Genomic DNA, 24242 nt, shown 5'->3' with positions numbered 1-24242 from the left:
TCAAAGCTACTTACCCAGCTCAAGCATGTACTTATCATGTTTCATGTTAACTCTATCAATCTTCCTTGTAGAAAATGTGTATCTCTTGAAGGCAGATATAATGTCATATAGATTTTTTTTTTTTCAGTTTCAGCAGCTAGCACAGTATCTTAGGCATAGTAGCAGAAACTAAATGTTTAATAAATTAAAAATGAATAATAAATAGTAGTGGAGAGGCACTTAAAATGGAGTGTTTAGAGCCTCAACATTATACTAAAAACTTTTGGACTGAATATTCTACTCCGCTGACTTTTCATGTATTTCTGTCTTCACTAAACAATGGTAAAGAGAGTATAAAATGCTTAAATAAAATTTCCTTTTGGAAAAGTCATAAATCTATTGTGGAAGTAATTCTTAACTAGGAATTTAACAATTTGAATTTGAGTCTCAGCTCTGTCACTACCTAGTCCATGTTTCTCATCAAGTCATGATCATAAGTCAAAACTCCGTCATAAGTTGAGGATCATGTGTGTGTCAAAGAAAAATTTCTCCGTCAGAGTTAAACAGGCAAGCAAGACTATTTGGACTATTGCAAAGGAGATAAAAGATTGAACTCAACTCCTTCCAAAGAGAGAGAGGGTTTTTAAGCATTGGGGTGAGTTAGTAGGAGCATGTTAGGGGGTAGGTTGGCCAATGTGATTAGATCATTTATGTTTGATAATTGGAGCTTATTAAAGTTAGGTTCCCACTCTCCCACAGAGACCGGAAGATAAGGGTGCTCCAAAGGATGTTTCCCAGGTCATTGAAAAAGACATTCTTGGGTCATAAAACTAGCAAGAGGCTGGGAGAAAATTTACATTTCAAAGGTGCAGAGGGAAAAAAAAATACAAGTTTTCTAAAGTAAATGCTCTAGGAAAAGGAGATGGGAAGGAGGGTCTTGAGTCAAGAAGAAACCTGTCTAAATTTAGTTAAACTAAAGTTTATCTCAGTCAAGTGAGATATACACTATTCTATTTTCCCACTAAAACCTAGGAATTTATTATTTTTACTTGTTAAAGTTATCCCAGTTCACACACTTCGATGAGAGGAAGACCCAAACAAATAATTCATCTCAGCCCTTTTCTCAGTGTAGTGATATACTAGCTATTGGACAGTACCTATTTAATTTTATTAAATTAAAACTTTTTTCAAAGGGTTGCATATTCAATCATCTCTCATCTTTTCCTCTAAATTCACCTTTACCTTCAACCTATGTGGAAACTTGAACATCAATCAATTTTGAAAATCACTCCTAAGATAGCTAAGAGCTCCAGATTTTATTTTCTCTTGTTTCTTGTGATATTTCGTAGACGCTTCCATTTTAGCACTGAATCTCATTAACTTTCCGCATGAAGCTCCCCCCTGTTCCGTGTTTCCCATTTTGGTGAATGGAATCACCGTCCACCCTATTGCACATGCCAAGGGGTCAAGGACCGGTTGAGACTCCTTCCTCAGAGTTACTCTTTGCACGTCAATAAATGCTTTTGATTCTCCTTCGTAAATACCTTGCACATTCTGCCTATCTCTGCTATAGCCTTATTTCAGAATCTGATAATGCCTTTCCTAGATAGTTGTAACAATCTCCTAACTGATCTCACTAAATCCAGGTGTAGTGCTGCAATCTATTTTACATGAAAGTTTTGTTTAAATGAAAATCTTATCCTTTGTCTATATATGTATATATGTATGAGTCCTTTGTCAATGATTTTTCAATTGCCATGGTTCACTTTCCATACTGGAGCAAACCAGCTCCCTTTCTAATCTTCTCTCATCACTTCTTTATTCCCTAGAAAAGGTATTTGCATTACTTTGTGCTAACTCAATCCTCTACACATTTGCATGTGATGTTGCTTTCATTTACAATATCCTCCCTCAGTTTTTCTGTTGGTGAATTCTGACTCATTCTTGAGTTCATCCTGTTTACTCTTCAAATTACACATAATCTCTTCTATGAAGCATGTATTCATTTCCTTTTCTAGGCCCCTTGTGGACATACCTTTGTTACAGAACTTGACATTTTTACCTTTTGTTAATGTTTCTGTCTTTTGCACCATGGGCACTGTGAGGAGAGGAAAAAGACTATCTTAATGTCAGTTGGAAAGAATTTTTCTAGAGTCGAACTGGCTTTGTTCAAATCCTTGACAGCTCAGATGCAAATTATTTAAATTCCTTACACATCAGTTTTCTTATCTGGCTAGATTATTTTGAGCATTATATAAAATAATCTAAGAGTGCCTGACACATAGAAAGCATTCCATAAATGTTCATTTGTAGAAGTAGTACAAATGCCACACAAGCACACACCTGCCACACAATGGTATGTGGAAAAACTGAAATATTAATGAATAAAAGATGAATGAATGAATGAATGAATGGGACTTTGAAAATGCTTCTTTATGGCCTTGGTCCTCTTTTTGCTTTCTGTATATTCCAATTTTTTCTTGTTCAACCAGGAGTAGTTATTGTTTTTTAGAGAAATCCTTTTTAAAGTATAGTATCTTCATACCTGGAGATACACAAGCTCATTTTTGGTTAAAAAAATGTATAAGATTTTCTTAAATTTCGGTAGGTACATAATTAACTACATAGGCAATATATGAATATGGCAGCATTGTTAAATTTGAGTAACTAACTTTTTGGGTTTTTTTAAGTTGTATTTTACACATATTGCAGTTAGATTTCTTTACAGGTAAAATATGTGTAATTAATAATATTTTTAGGCCGGGCATGGTGGCTCATACCTGTAATCCCACCACTCTGGGAGGCCAAGGCGGGTGTATCACCTGAGGTCAGAAGTTCAGGACCAGCCTGGCCATGACGAAACCCTGTCTCTACTAAAAATACAAAAAAAATTAGCCGGGTGTGGTGGTGCATGCCTGTAATCCCAGCTACTCTGGAAGCTGAGGCAGGGGAATCACTTGAACCCAGGAGGCGGAGGTTGCAATGAGATGAGATCATGCAATTGCACTCCAGCCTGGGCAACAAGAGCGAAACTCCATCTCAAATAAATAAATAAATAAATAAATAAATAAATAAAAAACAATAATAATAGTATTTTTAGGCTTTTGTTCCAAAACTCTGGGCAGCTTTTTTTTTTCTTCAGCTGTTTTTTTGTTTTGTTTTGTTTTTCTACATTTAGTCTCTCCTTTCTCTTGCATTTTATCTACTCCATACTCTTCCACTATTGCTACACCATGACATCTCCTTACTGACATTTTCCTCTCATGTGCCTGAGGGTCACTTTAATCATGAGACTTTTGCTGACCGACCCACATAAGCATGTCTCTCCCCTCTTGGGCGTAGACCTTCTGGAGAGTCGGTTCCTATACTTTTGGAAGAATAATTTAGGGAAATTCCAACCCTTTAAGTGAGAAAATAGCACCTTCAGAAAATATCAGAAGTAGAAGAAGAACCACAAGCAGGGTCACTATTCTGGAGAGTCATTTTGAGAAACAAACAGCAATCAATCACATCTTTAGGCTACTTCTTCACTTTAAAGCCCCCTCTTAACTCTGCCTCCCTCACATTTTGCACTGAGTGACTAGTCAGAATGCTTCTCAGTACTTTACTTTTTAATCCTTTATGGCCCATTACTCAATTGTTAATTTTATGACTACCTTGCCTAATGATGATTAGGTTGAATGAATGAATGCTTTTCTGGAACAATATGAGTTGCTGACATAATGAAGATTTGTGTCAGAAATACTCCATACTTTGAGAACTCTCTCTCACTAAAATATTTAGCTCTGTCTTGTAAAGTATGGTAATTTACGTGACTATTATGCACATAATTTCATTTTTGAAATGCATAACCCTACAGGAAACCTAATTATGAGTCATCATAACTAGGAAGAGTAAATAATCCTCATGAAAATTGCCTCCTTTAAAAGCTTTTTAGGAAACGAAATTAAATTCTACTAAGGAAGAAAACTTAGTTTTTATGAAGGTTCTCTGTCATACAAATAACATCTTTTGGCAATTTCACATAGAAAATGTTTTACTAAAAATGGAAATTTTACAGTAATGTTTAATTCCTAGGCCAATTTATAAATATTTGCTATTTCATTTGGGTTCCATCAAGTTATTTAAAGAATAAAAAGGAGTAAAGTAGTGTCTAGAGCAATTGTTTTCAGAAATTCTGTAAGACAAAGCAGAAAGAAATAAGCTAGAAAAAATATAAACACATGGGTAAGAGTTTAAATGGGAAGATTTAAAGAAAATAATGTGATAAGATACTGGGAATAGTGATGTATTAAAAAGTTGATCTAGTATACATTTAGCCTTTTTTTTCTTTCCTGATAATTTTCAACATCTCAAATACTCTTTCCTCCATGTTCTCTTCGGTGTATACTTCCAGAAAGTAGAGCAGGCTAATGTAGCTGGGCTGCAGAGTGAAGGGGAGTTCCGTGACAAGGCTAGAGAATAAGTAACAGCTAGATCCTACAGAGCCTTATCAGGAAACACAGAAAGTTGTCGCTAAAGGGCATGGTAAGCTTTGTGAATTAAAGAAAAGAAAAAAAAAATCACTGTATCAGTAGCATGGAGAATAGTGTAAATGCAGAGACCAGTTCAGAGGATATTTCCATACTGAGGGATGAGATTATGGTACTTTAAACTAAGACAAAAGTCATAGAGCTAGAGAAACAAGAGCGAGTTCCCAGATGGGTTGGATATGGGAGTAACGGATGGGTTGGATATGGGAGTAAATGGTAAAAATAATATAAGTATGAAAACTGAATACTTCTATCTTTCTAGTTTATGCAACTGGACAGATGGTGGTTTCATTTACCAATACGGGAAGTAATGGAAGAGGGTCAATACTAAGGCTTTGTTTTGCAGAAGTTGAGTTGAAAGTGATTTTAAAACTTTTCAACATAGTGAACTTTGGCAATTTGCTCTCTCTAAAACTTGGTTTACACATCTTCAAAATGAGCATTTACACTAAATGATCTAATCAGTGCTTACTGGAACTGCAATGCTATCATTGTGGTTTCAATTATGTGTGAGTTTAGGGAAATCGGAGGATACAATATTTGAAATGATAAATAATATTTAAATTTGATATTAAAAAGAAAAGAGATCAAAATACAAAACAAAGAAAGGGGATAGATGTCTAGGAAATGGTGTGATGAAACTGTAATTTGGAGGACATTATTCTGACAGCTGTACTAAAGTAAGAAAGAAAATAGCAGAGGAGAAATAAGGTAAAAAGCTGAATCAATGAAGGCTTGAATTATAGTAGTGACTCTGGAAAATGGAAGTTCAAACTGTTAGTGTATAAGATGAATTAGTAGAATTTGATAACATAAGTAAGAAAATAAAAGAGAAAGAGATCAAAACTAACAACTTGGGTTTTCTTTCAAGCTTTGAATACAAAGATGATGATAGACAAGAACATATGTAAGGGGTATTATTCATAGACTTAAGGACTTAAGGATGAGCTATGCTAAATATAGCTATTTCATATTTTGAAAAGTAGATTACCTTTTTAGAAAAATCATCATTTTTGATGATGTACCATTACTTTCAAAAATAGTATTAACTATTTAATAAAGATATGCAGAGATTTGTTTTAAAAAATTTTTAGTGTTAAGAATAATATCTGTGATTTATGCTGAATGTTTTATTCTTACTTGTTCTCTGATTTAATTTTTCAGCCCCATGTGGTGGCCATTTTTCAGCTCCCAGTGGAGTGATTCTCTCACCAGGATGGCCAGGATACTACAAAGACTCTTTGAATTGTGAGTGGGTGATTGAAGCTGAACCTGGACACTCCATCAAAATTACATTTGAAAGGTCTCACAAATATTTTTTCTACTTTTAAAGAAAATATTATCTAAAAGACTAGTTGACATTCTCTTTTGCATTTGCCGAATCAATGTTTAATTTTATTGTAATAGTCAAATTGCTGTGCTTTGAATGCTTTCATCTGTTTGCCCCCTTTAACCTTTCAGCCTGTTTCCAAGTTAATTTTCTATTTGTTTAATGCTGTATCAGTACTATTGAAATATGCAAGATCGACCTTTTTGCTTTATGTACATGTATACTACTAAGATACGAACATGTGACCTTTAACTTAATGAGCTTAGTTGTCCTATATTTTGAAGGGCCTGTGAATTCTGCTCTGCTAGGTTTCAAGAGGCAAAGGTGCCGTAAACACATTCAAATCAACACTGTAGTGCAGTCTAAGACACCTAGGCACGCTATCCATATGCTTTCACCTCTAAGTCCTTCTGAAAAGGACTGTCATGTAGTATGTAGTAATGGTTCAACAGCTGACCTTTTATTTCCCCTAGAAAAATTAGTATTACTGATCAAATAAACTATATTGTAAAAGGCTACAATATTGAATATTTTAAACGTTAAAAGAATGAAACTTCTCATATGCTATTGAATCACAATTTACAAATCAAAATAGCTTTATCTATATAATCTCTCAATTATATCACTGACTTCTCTCATCTCCCAACCCCTTTCTTAAAAAACAAACAGATGAACAAAAAACTTCTTTAAGCATTAGAGCCACATGAAAAACATATAAGTACAGCAGAATATATTTATTATTGACTGAAGATTGAATTTTACAAACCTAATATGATTCTTTCCTAACTCAAAAAGTCCTTCACTGAATGTGTCCATCCATGCTAGTGTTAACATCTGCATGGGAGAGAACAGATTCCACTTTGAACAGATGTAAAGTATTAAACATTTCACATGGGTTCATTCTACTGTTAAAAACCTTAGACAAGTTAAATTTAATCATGTTTATTTGAGCAAAGAACAATTCATGAATCAGGTAGCACCTTGAATCAGTATATACGAAGAGGTTCACATAGCAAGTGGACAGAAAGTATTTATAGACCAAAAAAAAAAAAAAAAGTGACATACAGAAACAGCTTGATTAGTTACAGCTTGGCATTTGCCTTGTATAGATATGATCTAATCAGTTGGTGGCCTGTTATTGACTGAAACTTGGCTTCTGTAATTGGATGACACTCAGCTATTTATTACAAGATTATACTCTTAGTTAGCTTGCCCTTTCTTACGCAGGAATTCAAAGTATACAAGAGGTTTTAAGCTAAACTTAATTTAACACTATCTTATTATAATCTACATGGTTTACTAGGGCTATATTAGTTTTCTGTATTAGTTAGGGCTGCCATAACCAAGTGTCACAGACTGCGTGAGATAAACAACAGAAACTAATTTTCTCACAGCTCTGGAGGCTAGAAGTTCAAGATCAAGGTGTACACAAGACAGTTTATTCTGGATTCTCTTTTTGCCTTGTAGATGGCTGTCTTCTCCATTTATCTTCATGAGATTTTCTCTGTGTGTGTGTTTATGTCCTGGACACCAGTTACATTGGATTGGGGTCCATTTATATGATCTCACTTTACCTTAATTACCCTTTTAAAGTCTCTTTCTCCAAATACTATCACATTCTGAGGTGATACTATCACATACTACTAGTGGTTAAGATTTCAACATAGAAATTTGGGGGAACACAATTCAGCCCACAAAAATGATTTACACATTTTTAAAGTTTTCATTTACATTCATTTGGCATTTTTTTGTTGTTGTTGCTATTTTGTTGAAACCATATCCCCTGTTTATTGGTTTACATGACTTATGTTGCCATAGCAATTTTAGAAAGCTTGAAAAGCATCTTATTTATTCATTATTAAATATTTTTCCAATATAGTTGTTCCATTAATGTTGAACTAAAATTAACCAACCTTACTTAAGCACATAGAAATATATTTGGTTTGGAATATACGATAAAGCATGATATGTATTGATTTGGAACAATAGGACAAGTATTTCATCCATATTTTTCAGTTTTTAAATTTAGTATTTTACATTTGAAAAACAAGCATATTTGTTAATCTATCAGAAATAATCTCATATATATTGATATAATATGTCAAGTACATAATTTTTGTATTTCTTCTTTTGGACTAAACAGTATTTTGTATCAGGAGGTGCAAAGGTAGTTGAAAATACGTTATTTTCATATTTTATTTGTATCCATTCTTAGTATCTATCACCCAGATGACTTTCACCAGTCATTATCCTTCAATATTCAAGTAAAAAGAGTTGACCCCCATCCCACATACAAGGGAAGTCTACTCTCTCCTACAATTTTCAAAGAATGTCTGGGGATGCTTTTGTTCAATTCTGAATTTAAATCCTGTCTCCAGAAGCACCCTCCATAATAGAGACTGAAGCTGCTGCACTCTCTCAACATTACTCTTTTCATTTGTATCACTTTCTTTCGTTCTCATGAAAACCATAATGCAGGTGACAATGAAAGAGGACTATGGCACAATCCAGAGTCATTTAAGATTGAATAAGCCTACACTGTTCTAAATTTTCTTGATAACCCCCATCACAGGAATAATTGCTTGTATCTCTCCAATACCCTCTCTTATCCCAAACCATTCTTCATCTTTAATCTCTTCTGCATCTTGAATCTTCAGTCCTCATTTCCCCCTTCCCTCTGCCTCTTCTGGTATATAGCAGGGTAAGTCTCAAAATATTTGTTACTTTATTATGCAGAGTGATTTAACTATTTGTTTTTCTGGGTGATGTTGGGGAGTAGGAATGGATCTTGCCTTTCTTTTGAAACATGCTATTTTTTTTTTTTAATCAAACAGCAGTGTTTTCTTATGAAGACATCACCACTTCCCCACCTTCTAGTTAATTGAAACTGGAATGTTATTTTAAAATAACATTTTCTTTTATTCTCTTATTCATTTTTAAAATACTGTATAAGCCAAAAATAATATAACTAGAAAACTAGTTTAAGCTTTATGAACACAAAGTGCATTATTATGTTGAAAAGCATCTGCTGATTTGCTAATGAGAGTCATTAATCATCATTAAATAAATAAACTCCTACTATCTTTCAGCTCAAAGTAGGCTAGAGTGGCCCACTTGACAAACAGTTTGATTGCCAAACAATGCCTGCAATTCAGAGAGCATCCATAGTTTGACTTTTGATTTTGGACTTTTGTTTGAAGGCACTATTTTCTCTGTCCAAAATTCTTAGCATGTGTCTTCTATCCTTCCAACAGGCCAATACAGGCCTCTTTGCTGCTTTCCTATCTTGTTTAAATACCTTTAGAATTCTCCAAAATGAATTCACTTGTACTGTATAGCCTATATTTGAAATTAGACTATTTCAAACCTGACTTTTTGGTGAAATCTTTCCAGCCATTTTAATAAAATGTAACACTAGTTAAATAGACAAAAACTTAATTTAATTTCTATAAATAGAGTTACTTAGCGTGTTTTACTCTGCCACTTTCTTATTCTCTTATCTATTGATTAAGACACAAATCTTTTAAATTAGGCTAGAAGCAAGAAAGTCTAATTGAAAAGTGATTTTCAATGTAAGATTTGTGCACAGGAACAATAATCAGTCTTGTAAATAGATCAGAATAGGCCTGGAGTGAGGAATGTTTCCTACAGTTTAAAGATTTTTGCTTCTCCCCATGAACATCACCAAGCCAGACTTGTCAACTCTGCCTCGTTTCTTAATCATGAAATTACCCACTCACATAAATTGTAATCTCATGGCTCCTTCCACATCCCTAATACCAATAATTAAACAATCATTCTTTGTTAATTGTCCCAAACACTGGAATAATCAGGAGTTAGAATGCTTTAAGAATTTATTAATGATATTTTCAGTATTTTAGAATAAACAGAACACATTTATATCAACATATTTATTTTGAATCTACCTTATATAAATAAAATAAAATTAAGTCCCAAGTTCTTCTCACTGTTGTAAACTGAAATAAATGCTCCTTTTGCAGCTTGAGCTTTCTATTTGCCCTTCCTTTACTTCCACCCCAAATCCTATAAGATTATTGAATTGGAGCTATTTGAAGAAAAAAATTCCTTAAGTATCTTCTTCTATTTATTCTTTTCTAAAGACCTTTTAAGGGTATGAGATTTTGGTTGAGGGCTGTCTATACTCCATGTGCTTTGCCAGAAAATCGGTTATTTTAATAATCTACATCATACAAAGCTATCATATGGTTAGCAGTAACTCAGTAGCAAAGGGATGAACAAGGTATTTCAATTTAAAAAATAAGTGAATTTTATCCATTAGGGTAGCAACATAGAATAGACACTATGAAATCAGACATAAGTATGTCTACCACATCCTTGATCAGTGGCCTTATAATGTCTTGGTGCTTTATTTTTCTCTAGAGATTGTTTTGAGAAATAGAATATCATTTCTAAAATATCTAACACATACTAGATTCTTCAAAATATCTAATTCCCTTCTGATTTCCAGACAAATCCTTGTAAGGACACTTCATTGCCAACTTTTTGATAATTCCTCTTATTCTGAGAATATTGTCGTAGAAGTTGTTTCCAAGAAATGATTTATTAGAGTCATGTCACTTACTCTCCACTACTCATGAGTCATTTAAATGTGTTGAAAATAAAATTTGTAAAAACCGGATAATATAATTAAGATGGTGGCATAGCTATTTTGTAGTTTTATTTCTATATTCTCAAATGGAGAAAATTATTAAAATTAATCTACAGAAAAAAAAATTATTTACAAATGTGTTATTCATTTTCTCTTTGAGATTGTCTCAACAGCTTGTCAATAAAACTGTAAGAAATATGATTTCCTGTTAAATACAAAACGAAATAGCAGTAACACCAACAAACATGTTTTTAAAACCATTTACCTCTTCTTAACATATCCAAACATTTAGCAATTCTTCCTCTCAGATCTGCAACGGAATTTTTGTTTTTGTTTATTCCCACAGTTTCTAAATTTTCTCAATATCCAGCAGCTGCTAAGTCTAAGACGTATTCATTTTATTATCAATCGTTCAAAATGTATCTTTCTATTCCATTTTCCTATCCTCAGCTCCCTGAATGCATGTTATCACTATGTCTTTCAGAGAATAATTTTTTTTAAGTTAATGAGGACTATTTCAATTTGGTTAGAAAGGGTTTGGATTACATCAAGAATGTTTTTTAAAGACAACAAAAATTGAATAAGATTAGATTCAATTTCATGTATAATAACATTTAGTGCTACCATAATATTTGTTTAGCATAAACAATAAATTTAATTTCATTAACAAACACGAGATAGAGGCAATTCATGAGAAATTTATACAACTATTTTAAAACAGAAAATGAAAGAAATTCAATTTATTGTGTAACCCTATCCTATTTTGTTTGTTATTAGAATGTATTTTTATAGTTCCTTAGGACAAATCTGCAATGATTTTCTTTTTAAAGATTCACCAGTACTGAACACGTTATTTATATCACCAGTTAATGTTGCTATTCTATTAAGAATTAAGTCTCTTTATGTTTCAATTCAAAGTAATGCCTGACTCTTCTGTGCATTTTAATATGGCTGTTGTCAGCTGACTAGCTATCAAAGTGAAACTCCAGTTTCAATCTTCACAATAGACTGACAACAAAGCAACCAAATAATAGGTTGACAATTTCTTTTTTTCCTTCCTTTTTTTTTTTTTTTTTTGAGACAAAGTCTCATTCTGTCGCCCAGGTTGGAGTGCAGTGGTGTGATCTTGACCCACTGCAACCAAAAATCTAATGATAAGATCAGACATCATAGAATAGAGGTTAGAGTCAGGGAGACTTGGTTTTGATGCCTTCTTCTGTACTTTAAGATAATGTGATACTATTTAAGTTTTGAAGGTGGCTGGGCGCAGTGGCTCACACCTGTAATCCCAGAACTTTGGGAGGCCGAGACAGGTGGATTACTTGAGGTCAGGACTTAGAGACCAGCCTGGCCAAGATGGTGAAACCCCGTGTCTACTAAAAATACAAAAAGTAGCCAAGCATGGTGGCACACACCTGTAATTCCAGCTACTAAGAAGGCTGAGACACGAGAATGGCTTTAGTACAGGAGGCGGAGGCTGCAGTGACCTAAGATGGCACCATTGCACTCTAGCCTGGGTGATGGAATGAGACTCTGTCTCCAAAAAAAAAAAAAAAAAAAAAGAAAGAAAAAAGAAAAAAGTTTTTTGAAGGCTGTGATGTTCTTACTTGGAAAGTGGGTTCAATAATATCAGCTACGCCGTAGAGTTAATGGGAGGATTACATAAACTAATGTAGATAAAGTCTTTAGTAGAGCTGCTGACACTTTAATAAACATCAAATGTATCATCATTAGTTACCACCTACTTAGAACTGTTGTTTTCAAATACAAACTTTATTACATGTTTAATGGCTGAAATAGATTTATCCAAAAATTTTGTATAAATGTTATGTGTCAATAAAAAACACTTGAATAAAAAATAATTATAAAAGCAGATGTCAAATTTGAAATGTATATCTTATTAAGATGAGAATCTAATTATCTGATTGAAAATAAATGTAAACCACATAGTTTTCCGTAAAAATGAGGAAGGCAACCAAAGATAGCTCCAAAAATATGTTTGGTTTATGAACAGGCCAGTTAAAAGACAATTTATAATATTTGAAAAAGATAATTCATAATATTTGAAAGAATCTTACTTAGGAACAACAAGTATATACACATAACTTTTTAATAATAATTTTTCATAGGAATAAGAGCTTATACCTTTGGTATTCACAAATGATGGTGTCTTAAATGATATCTTAGATATTAGATAAGCTAAATAAAATTATAATATAAAATGGAAAAATTTTAAATAAGAATTTAAATAGCAGTCTAAAGTATTATTTCCCTATATAGTGTTTATTCTAAATCTATTTTCACATGTGTCTTTTAACCTTAGATTTCAGACTGAACTAAATTATGATGTTCTGGAAGTTCATGATGGGCCAAATCTTCTGTCACCCTTGCTTGGATCTTACAATGGCACCCAAGTGCCCCAGTTTCTATTTAGTAGCAGTAATTTTATATACCTTCTATTTACAACAGACAACAGTCGTTCCAATAATGGCTTCAAGATTCACTATGAAAGTAAGTAATGATAAAATTTTTTGATTTCCTCATTCTGTTTGCTCTACATTTTGTATTATTATAGTTTTACTAAGAGAACTAGTAGCTCTATTTATTTTAAATCAAAACTTTCCTTCATCTATAAGAATGTTAATGCTTTATAAGGTAAGGTGTGTGTTTTAGTAAATTCTGCAATAGATTTTCCAGCAATATCTATCTAATATCATTATGAAGCAAAATACTAAAGAAATATCAGAAGCATCAAATCATTATTTGAAAATGAGTTTGTGTACCAATTATTTGTGTATAGTTCTGAAAAGCAGATAATAGGCAGTAATTGCCAGCCTGAGATATATAAACAACTTTTTTAGCATTTACTTCACAAATTCAGTTATTCTTTTATAGTTTCCTCACATTGATTGTACGTATTTTCCATTTAAAATATTTAATTTTATTATTTTGCATAAAATTCTGAAAATCATATTAAAATTAAAAAGCAAACTGTGTACACATATATTTAAATATGATTAATATAAGTAAAGAAAACTATATTAATACAAGCTATAATTCAGAGTGTTGGAATCATCATAATCCCTATTAAATCTAATGGTTTTGTTTAAAAAGTCTAAAATATTTTTGATTTTTGAAAAATTTTGATGCTGATATGAACACAGAAATGAGCTTTTTTTTCTTTATAAACATTTTGTGCATGTGTGGCTATACTGCATAAGATTTATATGTGTGCAAACATATAAATTTACATATGCATACGTTTTCATCATGAATGCATAGCCATATACTTTTACATGAAATGCACTTTTGATAAATGAATCTTAACAACACACTTAAGAGGGTTATTAAAATATGTCTTTATTTCAAATGCAGATATTATATTATTTCTTTTAATATTCAAGTTGATTATGACCTTTTCCCCCTCAAGAAGAAATTTCTGCATTTCAAATATATAGTTTTATATTTGCTGTTGGGCATCTATCTTCAATACATATAGTCAATGGACTCATGGGTTTTTAAAAATAATTGTCAATATAGATCCATTACTTTTTAAAAATCATCTTATCTACAGTATTGTTTAATTATATTAACTTCTCATTATTTTGAGCTTTGTAGAATGAAAGTATACTTTACAAAAATCATTGTAAAATGCAACAAGAGAATGCACATATACGTGGGGGTTCAAATGAATAAAGTGCCTTAACTGAGATTTTTAGTCTAGCATGTATTTATTAAACCTGAGTCAAATTAGTCATTTAGAAAAATCTACTTCAAAACTAATCCTCACTAGTAATTAATTGATATCAATATGCAGGCAGCTTTTCTTTTTTTTTCTTTTTTTTGAGACGGAGTCTCGCTCTGTCGCCCAGGCTGGAGTGCAATGGCCAGATCTCGGCTCACTGCAAGTTCCGCCTCTGGAGTTTATGCCATTCTCCTGCTTCAGCTTCCCGAGTAGCTGGGACTATGGGCGCCCGCCACCTCGCCCGGCTAGTTTTTTTGTTTTGTTTTGTTTTGTTTTTCTTTTTGTATTTTTTTAGTAGAGACAGGGTTTCACCGTGTTAGCCAGGATGGTCTCTAGCTCCTGACTTCGTGATCCCCCCGTCTTCGCCTCCCAAAGTGCTGGGATTACAGGCTTGAGCCACCGCGCCAGGCCAGGCAGCTTTTCTTTTAGTCCATTATAGTATCCTTTACCCAGTAAATCATATCCAATCCCATTCCACCCAGGGTATGTGGTCTTTATCAGAAACAGGACTATTTTAAAGATTAAATGAAACAAAACATGCAAAGTGTTTTGCGTAACTGGTAACATGCAGCAAACACGCAGTATGTTCTCAATAAATGATAGCCTTTACATTTCTCCTACAAAAGCTAGTCAGATAAGGAATAAAAATAAGAAGGCTCAAATGCATACCTTCAGTTAGCGTTTGTCATTTACAAGTTCTTAGTGTCATAGTCCAAGTTATTTTCGAGGGCTAGTGCCTTAAAGGGCAAAGTGGAAGCTGAGAGCTCAGAAATGTTGAGGTTGATTAGAGACACACTTGGTGTTAATTTGGTCAAATCTGGCAATATGCATTGTATTTAAATTTGTCTTTAAGAAATCACTTTCTCTCCTTCTATTAGTCTTGTGGTATATTTACTCCTGTGAAATAATCTCCAACAACATAAATCCTTTCTTATCAAGAAACAAACAAAAGTCTTTTCATTCATCTCTTTCTTACTGTTTCCCAAGCTGAAGGTAACTAAACTATATTTTTCAAATGAACCATTCACAAACCTCAAAATCAGTAGATTACTAATGAGAACATTAACAATACATTTGGCATTTGCTGTATTTCTATTTTTTTTTAATCAATTTCATTGAAAGTGAAAGTAGTTTGTCTTCCCCAGGCAATCAAAATCCTATAGGAAGGAATGCTTGCAATGCCACCACGGCTTGTACTCCAAGTTTCTGTTATATTGCCTTTCCCAAGGCATTTTTTACCCCATTCTGTCTGCCCCTCAAAACATGGGGATTACAAAAACTGTATCAATAAGATAAGGTTGGCTGGGTGCAGTGGCTCACGCCTGTAATCCCGACACTTTGGGAGGCTGAGGCAGGTGGATCACGAGGTCAGGAGTTCGAGACCAGCCTGACCAACATGGTAGAAACCCCATCTCTACTAAAAATACAAAAATTAGCTGGGCATGGTGGTGCATGCTTGTAATCCAAGCTACTCAGGCTGAAGCAGGAGAATCACTTGAACCCAGGAGGTGGAGGTTGCAGTGAGCCGAGATCACACCATTGTACTCCAGCCTGGGTGACAGCGTGAGACTCCATCTCAAAAAAAAAAAAAAGATAAGACTATTTATAGGTTTCAAAACACATTAAAATTATAACAGCATAAAGTAGACTTTAGGAATATAATTTATTTTTATTTCTGTAGTTTTTCCCCAGGAAAAATCACATCTGTTTATTATGTTGTATTGCTTGAAATATGACTATAATTAAGTCTTGGATATCTAAATATTATACAAATTTTAAATTTGAAAATGGATACAGAACAAACCTATAGACATATATTCACCTCCAGATATATGTTTTTTTGTATGAATGTCTAGATATATTTTCCAATTAAAGAAAATGTTAGACATCTAAAAGAATGTAAAATTTATGACCAATAGATATTTGAGGGGAGGAGTAGTAGAAACAGAAACATAAAATGTTCAAATATTTTTTTACATAAATAAGAAAAATGTCTATTTGGGGATTCTATTTTTTTAAAAAACAAGCTCTATGAAGCAGTAAGGAAAAAGATAAAATGTTAATGTCATTTGATAAAATGCAGACATGAACTTCTGAAAATTATGTACGTTGCCAAAATTTAAGAATTTTCTAAAACTAGCTGGGCGTGGTGTCTCACACCTGTAATCCCAGTACTTTGGAGGCCAAGGTGGGAGTATCACTCGAGGTCAGGAGTTTGAGACCAGCCTGGCCAACATGGTGAAACCACGTCTCTACTAAAAATACAAAATTTAGCCAAGCGTGGTGGTGCATGCCTATAATTCTAGCGACTTGGGAGGCTGAGGCAGGAGAATTGATTGCTTGAACCCAGGAAGCAAAGTGGAGGCTGCAGTGAGCCAGGATTAGCCACTGCATTCCAGCCTGTACGATGGGCGAGACTCCATCTAAAGAAAAAAAAAAGGAATCTTCTAAAACTACTTACCAATTATGTTTTAGTATTTAATAATGACTGTTAATAAATAATACTGATATCAGTTCATCATGATGTTTCTCATTTTCTTAAGTTTGCAACATTTCCATTGCCTTGAATTATGCCTTGAGTTATTTGCTTGTCAACCAATTATGAACTATTTCTTTAGATTTATTTTGTGACTCTTTGATCAATGCGGCACAGTGGAAGACATAAAATAAATACATCATCTTACTTTATCAGTTGAAAAGCCAAGAAAGGCAAATGAATTATTAACCCCATATATTCATTGACCTTTACTATAGGTCAATGACCAAAAACATTACAATCACTTTTGAATAATTAAATTTTACTGTAATTTACATTGTATATGACCACTGCAACCCCCATTTCTCTGATTTTAGAAGATTTTACTACAGTGTTAGAGTTTCATATAAAGGAAAGTTATATGTAACCTGGAACATTGGAGGAAATTGAAACCTAAAGGAAGGGGATCTAAACTTTTCTGTTAAAGATTGAGAAGATTGTGTACGTTAAGGGGACAACTGAAGGTGTTCCTACGAGACAAAGCATAAAACTAATGAGGAGACTTATCTGATTGATATAAAGAATGACCACTGGGAGATAATGACAAAAATTTAGAATAGTAAAGTCTAATTTGGGAATCTTAATTTTCAGGGTGACGACTTTGAACATGGTGCCATTAGCCATCGGGTATTAAAGCTATGAAAAAACATGTTTTGGCTATACGTATGTCCAACATTTTATATAGAATAAATTGGAGATGAAAGATACTGAAAAACATGCTAGATGTTATTGTTTATTTCATAAACTTGAGGTGATGAGGGCCTTGCATAGGGTAAGAGAAATAATACTTGACATGATGCTTTTCAATGAGAATGGATTTCAGACATATTTTGTGGAGGAAAAAAGTGAGGAGTCAAAGACAAATGAGAGTTTTAAAGCACTGGGTACTGGCCAGGCGCATTGACTCACGCCTGTAATCCTAGCACTTTGGGAGGCTGAGGCAAGCAGATTACCTGAGGTCAGGAGCTTGAGACCAGCCTGGGCAAGATGGTAAAACTCCGTCTCTACTAACAATACAAAAAATTAGCCGGGCATGGTGGCATGTGCCTGTAGTCCCAGCTAATCAGGAGGCTGAGGCAGGAGAATTGCTTGAACCCAGCAGGTGGAGGTCACAGTGAGCCGAGACTGTGCCACTGCACTCCAGCCTGGGTGACAAAGGAAGACTCTGTCTCAAAAAAAAAGCACTGGGTGCTTAGAAAAATAATGGTCTCACTTAGAAGAGGAACTTAGCAGATAAAAGTAGTTATGTTGAAGATAAATTTGTCTCTATTGTATTTTAGTTTTTCATTAAAATAACAGCATTTAGATGAAGTGAATATGCTTGATAAATATACTTAAAATGTGCAATTTCCCTCTTTAAAATTAAACTTCTATTTTGTACCATTTTGTTTAGCTTCATTTTTGAATTGGGTAGCTAATACAAATAAATATTTTCTCATATAAATGTGATTGAATATAATTATACAATATTAAAAATGTTAATGATTAATTTTGGAATATAGAAATAGTAGTTATTCATTGTTTAAATATCCTATATAGGAAGAAAAAATAATAACATGGTATACTTTATACCAGTGATTCTCAATTGAGAGTTGTTGCACCCCAAGAAATGTGTAGCAATATCTGGAGATATTTGTTATTGTCATGACTGGAGAAGTGCTACTGGCATCAAACAAGTGGGGGCCAGGAATGTTGCTAGAAAACATTGTCATGGCATGATCTCAGCTAGAGATTGTAAATTGCAAGGAAGATATCAGGAGACACTGAAGTGTACTATAGACTATTGATAACAGCAACAGTTAACCACCAGAAGAAACGTACTAATTGGTTTTTCTTAGAACGGTTCTGGTGTTCATACTTTCATACCTTGCAAAATGCCTCTACTCTTCTTCTTTTTCCTTTAGTGATTAGAATATTTTGTATAATATTTAGAATGGTGCTTGGAATATAATAAATTCAAGAAATGTTGACTATCACTATGATTATTATTGTGATATATGTGTATATATACACAAAATTTAAAACAATACAAAGTTTTACAGATAGTTATACATTTTCATCAAGTTCTTATACAATTAAATGACCTGAATTTGATCCTTAATGGTAGGAAATGAAAAAACAAATTTACTAAATAAATTGCTGATTTTAAAAATGAAGTATGAGTACCTTTATTTGTAAAAATCATTGCTTGTAACTGTTTGAAGAATTAGGAATGATTTTCAGCAAATCCTAACCCCATCAAGCTTACTCTTTATTTTCTTCCCTTTGTTTTCTAGGTGTTACAGTAAACACGTATTCTTGCTTGGACCCTGGAATACCTGTACATGGCCGTCGCTATGGTCATGATTTCTCCATTGGCTCTACTGTTTCATTTAGTTGTGATCCAGGATACAGGTTGAGTCATGAAGAGCCCCTTCTATGTGAAAAAAACCACTGGTGGAGTCATCCACTTCCAACCTGTGATGGTAATAACTCATTTGACATGCAAAATATGCTGATTTAGAAACAGAAAAATCAATTTTTTTTATATGGGATTTGACATAATTATAAATCTTTTAGATTTTTTAAAGGTTCTTTTGTTTTCTGGCAAATTTATGTTATAAAACCATTCATGAAATAAAGACTGTTGCTAATCAACCAAACTTAGTCCATGCCTAAAAATACTATCTATGTATCTACCCTGTTTGTATTTGCATATATATTTAAAACTCACCTATGTAACTATTTAAGAACATACTGTGGACCTTTTGAAAACAGCCTTGAAAATGCCAAATTGGTATGAGAAGAAAGCCCTAAAAAAAATGCAGCATTCGCTTCCTGCCTTGAATGACAAAATGTCCCAGTTCAAATGGAAGGCAAGCTTGTCTACCCAAATTCTAACCAGCTACACAGCACCATGGTAGTTTACTCAGACTACCCTGTTGTGTCAAGTTCCTAGTTATAATAAATAGTATACCAGTGTTCTTTACTGCTTCTTTGTTTCTGTGAAAATAAGTCAGAATCACTTCATTTTTCAGGAAACATATATGAAATCCAGTGGAAGAAACTGCTTCTCCTAAGATTGGAAAGTGCTTTCATATTTGCTTGTCAAAAAGCACACTCAATGTAAATCTAGATATTATTTAACTATGGGTTTTAATTTCTATTTACAGCACTATTTTCAAATTCTACACATATTGTTTCTTAAGGTGGAAGATGCCATTTGTCATTTTATGATTAAATTTTCAAGTGTTGTCTGTGCCATCATTTTTTAAACAGTTTTAAGCTAATTTGTTTTTATATCAAGATTTAAACACATCATCAAAACATCTTCCATTAATTTGTGATTGTAAGTGACAGAAACCCATCTCTAACTGGTATTTAAAAATAAAAACAAGCTGTTGTTCAACTGTTCAAATAGTAGAAAAGGCAAAGTGGGATACCTCTCATTGCTAATAAGAAGTATAAATTCAAAACTTTTTAAGAATTTCTGTATCTTTCACCTAGACTTTTCTCTGAGATTCACATAATTGTCTTATATTGCAGCCAGGTTTTTTCCATGTGAGGAATTGACAGTAGTGTATACACTCTTGGGAGATGGAAGTTGTTAGTCCTGTATCTTCAGATTCAGAGAGGAATGAGAGCTCTTCCCTGTTACTCTAATTAGAAAAATCCCAGGGAAGGTGTTCAATTGGTCCATATCTAAACTAGTTACTATAGTGAAGGAGAAGGGCCCATTATGGTTGACTTTGTCTTGGTCATGTGCTCATCTATCCCTATGGTTGAGACAAACCATGGTGGTATAAAGGTCCTATGTTTGCCAGACCCTAATAAAACTACAATGTTGGCCTGAATGAGGAGCATTCACCATGAAAGAAAGGTACAGAGGCAATATTGTAAGAATCAGGAAGATAAAAAGTAATGGCAAGCCCATCAACACACCTAACTTTTATTAATAATAAAAGCAAATAGATCCAGTTTTCCCAGGAGCAGCACAGGCCTTCATCATTTTTCATCAGTGCAATGGCAATCATTTCTGAGTTTTTCAATCCAACCCCATGTTTCTCTCTAAGGTTATTTCATGTTATATTCCAGATCCAAAATTCTTAATGGCTTTTTATTGCTTAGAAATGAAAGCTCAAATGACTAATCATGGAATTCATGGTCCTTAACCTTGAGAAATCCATCCTTTTCCATGATGTTTCCATCCTGCGTTCTTACAATGCATCTTTATTTTAAAAGATCAAATCATGTTACTTTTAACCTCTGTCATGACCTGGCCTCCTCTTTTGCATTTCTGTTTCATGTTGAGTGTAACTGGACAAGGACTGAATTATATTTATTTTAAAAATGGCTAAGCTGTGTGTAAAACAGCTACTTAATAATTTTTTTTTCTGTTGACTCGAACTGAACTCAACTATCATGTCACCTAGTGAACAGATTTGATCAGACGCTTCCTTTAATAGAGACTTTTGCGCCAGAGGTAATTAGTACAAATCTCCTGAGGTAGCAAGGGAGAAATAGACAAACAGAAGTTCTTGCCCTGTTCCAGGAATGTAAACTTGATTTGCCTAGGTTGCCTAATGCTTGTGTACAGTGTGCTTTACTCTAACATACATCAGCTTTTGTGATGTCTTTGTATCCCATGATTAGCTGATTTACAAAGCAAACCAGACAATGTAGTTTGGTGGTAATAACAGTGATGACTAATATTTATTGAGTTTTTACCATGTGCTGATACTGCTACAGGTGCTTTATGTATTTTAAGTCATTTTCTCTTCCAAGTAACTCTATAAGATAAGTGCTATAATGATCACCACTTGCAGATGAGGAAACTAAGGCAAAGGAAAATTAAGAACCTCACCGTATATCACCCCACTCATTAATGGCAAAGTCAGAATTTAAATCCAGGCAGCCTAGATCCAGGTCCTGGGCACAAGTCTGCCACTACACTGTCACCTGCCCACATTCTACACAATAGGAAAATACTAAAATTCCTTAAAATGAAAGATAGATGATACATTTGTTATTCTTTCTCAGTGATGTCACATACTTATTTTAAGGACTTTATATGTGAATGTATATATTTATATATGATACAGTCATTTTAATAGTTTATTGATACTCTGTGCTGCTTGGAATGCATAACTGAAAAGCAGGACATTACCCTTTTTGCTATCAATTATACCAAAGAAAAAGAGTAATTTTATTTAATTCTATTTTCTGTGTATATGCTTAGATTTTGAAGTAAAAATGGATCCTTTCTTAATTCATATTTCACTGTTGACTGAAGAACTTTGAACCTTGAACCAGAAATTCTTTCATCAGATTCTGCATTAGTTTGTAAATTTAGTGCCTTATTTATTTATTTATTTTTTTAAATTCCACTTCTTAAAGAATTTCTCTGCTTCTCCTTTTAAACTTTTAGGTCTAGTTTTCAACAAGCAGCCAGAGTAAGCTTTTATAAACTAAGGCAAATCAGGACAACCTCTTACCTAGAACCTTCTTGCAACTTTCATCCCAGGCAGAATAAAATCCAAAGACTTTTGCATGATTTGATTAACCCCAGGTATTCTGGGCCCTTACTACATCCCATACTTCATCCTTTACCACTGTCTTCCTCATTCATGCTACTCCATTCCAACTACACGTGTCTCCTGAATAATTTTCCCAATATGAGAACCCTTTCCCATTCCTCCCATTCTGTCCCTCTAAGCCTCCCTTCCTTTTGTCCTGAATCAGGATTCCCCCACAGAACCATATGACTCACTCCCTAATTTCACTCACAACTATATACTCAATACTTGCCTCAGTAATTATGTGAAAGAGTAACCCCTTTCGTGCCACTTAAATTTTACTTCCTAGTATTTTTCACTCTGTTTACATTATTTTTTGGTATTTATTGTCGCTTTACCTAACAGAATATACATGTCATGTAGTAGGTGCTCTGCTAGACTCACTGTCGTACTCTCAATGCCAAGAAGAGTCCTTGTCAAATAGTTGGCACACAATAAATCTGTGTTGAATGAAAGAAAGCTATATTCTCCATGAAATGTACTTATGGAAATACTTTTGCTTTTGGTTTTGCATATATATTTTCTGGTTTTTGCCTTCATGAATTTTGTTCTTTTTCCCCTGGAATGTTCTAGCCCTTCCCTCAACTATGCATATCAAAATTCTAGTCAACTTTTAAAGGTTATGAACTTGATCATGCTTTTCCTGAACAAAGCAACTGGGCATAATCTTGACTTTTTCTAAACTCTGTAGCTCTGTATATTTACATGGCATTTATTGCTACCTTATAACCAGTTATTGATTTGTTAACTTAGTATTTATTAATTATGCTGTATATACACTATAAAAAGACTGTTGAGCATAAACAGTGTCTACATTCTTCTTGAATGGATAACAGTTATACTCTATCTTATTTTTCTTATATTCTTATAATCAAGAACCAGGTGTTCTTGTTGCTTTAACATGTATTTGTAAAAGATGTCCCGTGACACATAAGAGATTTGATTTAAAAAACAAACTTTTTTTTTTTACTAGATACTTTGATTAGAACTTACTCCTATATATCTCTGCAGTATTTTTGATAAAACTGAGATTTGAATGGCTCTAAGGTAGACCAGACCAGAAATTTTAGGAGAGCATTTTGCTTTGTCCAACATATCAAGTGTTAAAGGCTACATGTATGCTAAAAGTCACAGATAAATGATGTTTTTTATGCACTGGGTACATGAGATTGTCATGAGTAATGGCGTAGGGCTAAGATCAGATGCTGGGTTTGAAGCAACCTTCCAGGAACTAGGCATTGTTGCTTAAGACACCTCCCCTTTTAATGGATGTGTAGGTGTGCTATGTCCTGAATTGCCTAAGACATGCTCTGTTTTCACCTTCTGTCCTGAGACCCCAATTTTAAACTCAAATTATCCCACTTTGAGAAACAATGTGGCTATTTTGTGAGAAATTTAACCTAAAAAAGGTTAAGTGGTTCAGTGTCACTCAAATCATTAAGAGGCAGACCAAAATGGAACTGAATGGACTTAAACCTCATTATTTCCCTTATTTCTTTAGTCTTATTAAAAGGTTTGAGTACAGAGGTTAAAGTAGCAAATGAATACCTGGATTCAGGTTTAGATTCCTAGAATTCAAGATAACCAAGTTTGTCTAGAGTATAAGCAAGTATGAACAGTCTCAGTTTAAGGGCATAACAGGGAGACTTGAAAATAGGAAAAGAAGAGATGAGATTAAAAGCAAACAAACCAACAAATTAAAAATTAATGGAATTTGTAATAGATGGTTATTTCCATGCTTCATTACAATACTGAAAGTGTTTTGATGGATCCTGGTCTAAAAATTGTCCATTTTGGATATAGACAGATTTGTACTGGCCCAGTGTGTATCACTAACAAGGACATGGTATAAATTTACAGGTCTGGGCAATTACATTCAAGTGCTCAGCTTTTGAAGAGACTTCACTATTTCGAAATTATAATGGATACTTATCC

At 33.6% G+C, this 24242-nt stretch overlaps 1 protein-coding gene across 1 annotated transcript in view; it reads left to right on the top strand.

Annotated features, from left to right (window-relative positions):
• Positions 1 to 24242, top strand: part of CSMD3 (CUB and Sushi multiple domains 3) — a 1224761-nt gene that overhangs the window by 776707 nt on the left and 423812 nt on the right. Inside the window, exons 17-19 of the mRNA XM_015145899.3 lie at positions 5676 to 5814; positions 12795 to 12982; positions 19029 to 19217. Of these exons, the coding sequence (XP_015001385.2) occupies positions 5676 to 5814; positions 12795 to 12982; positions 19029 to 19217 (516 nt within the window). The remainder of the gene's footprint in view (positions 1 to 5675; positions 5815 to 12794; positions 12983 to 19028; positions 19218 to 24242) is intronic.

Source organism: Macaca mulatta, chromosome 8 (genome assembly GCF_049350105.2).
Source record: "Macaca mulatta isolate MMU2019108-1 chromosome 8, T2T-MMU8v2.0, whole genome shotgun sequence".
Taxonomy (NCBI): domain Eukaryota; kingdom Metazoa; phylum Chordata; class Mammalia; order Primates; family Cercopithecidae; genus Macaca; species Macaca mulatta.
The sequence above is the reverse complement of the archived record's forward strand: the minus strand, read 5'-3'. Positions and strand labels throughout refer to the sequence as shown.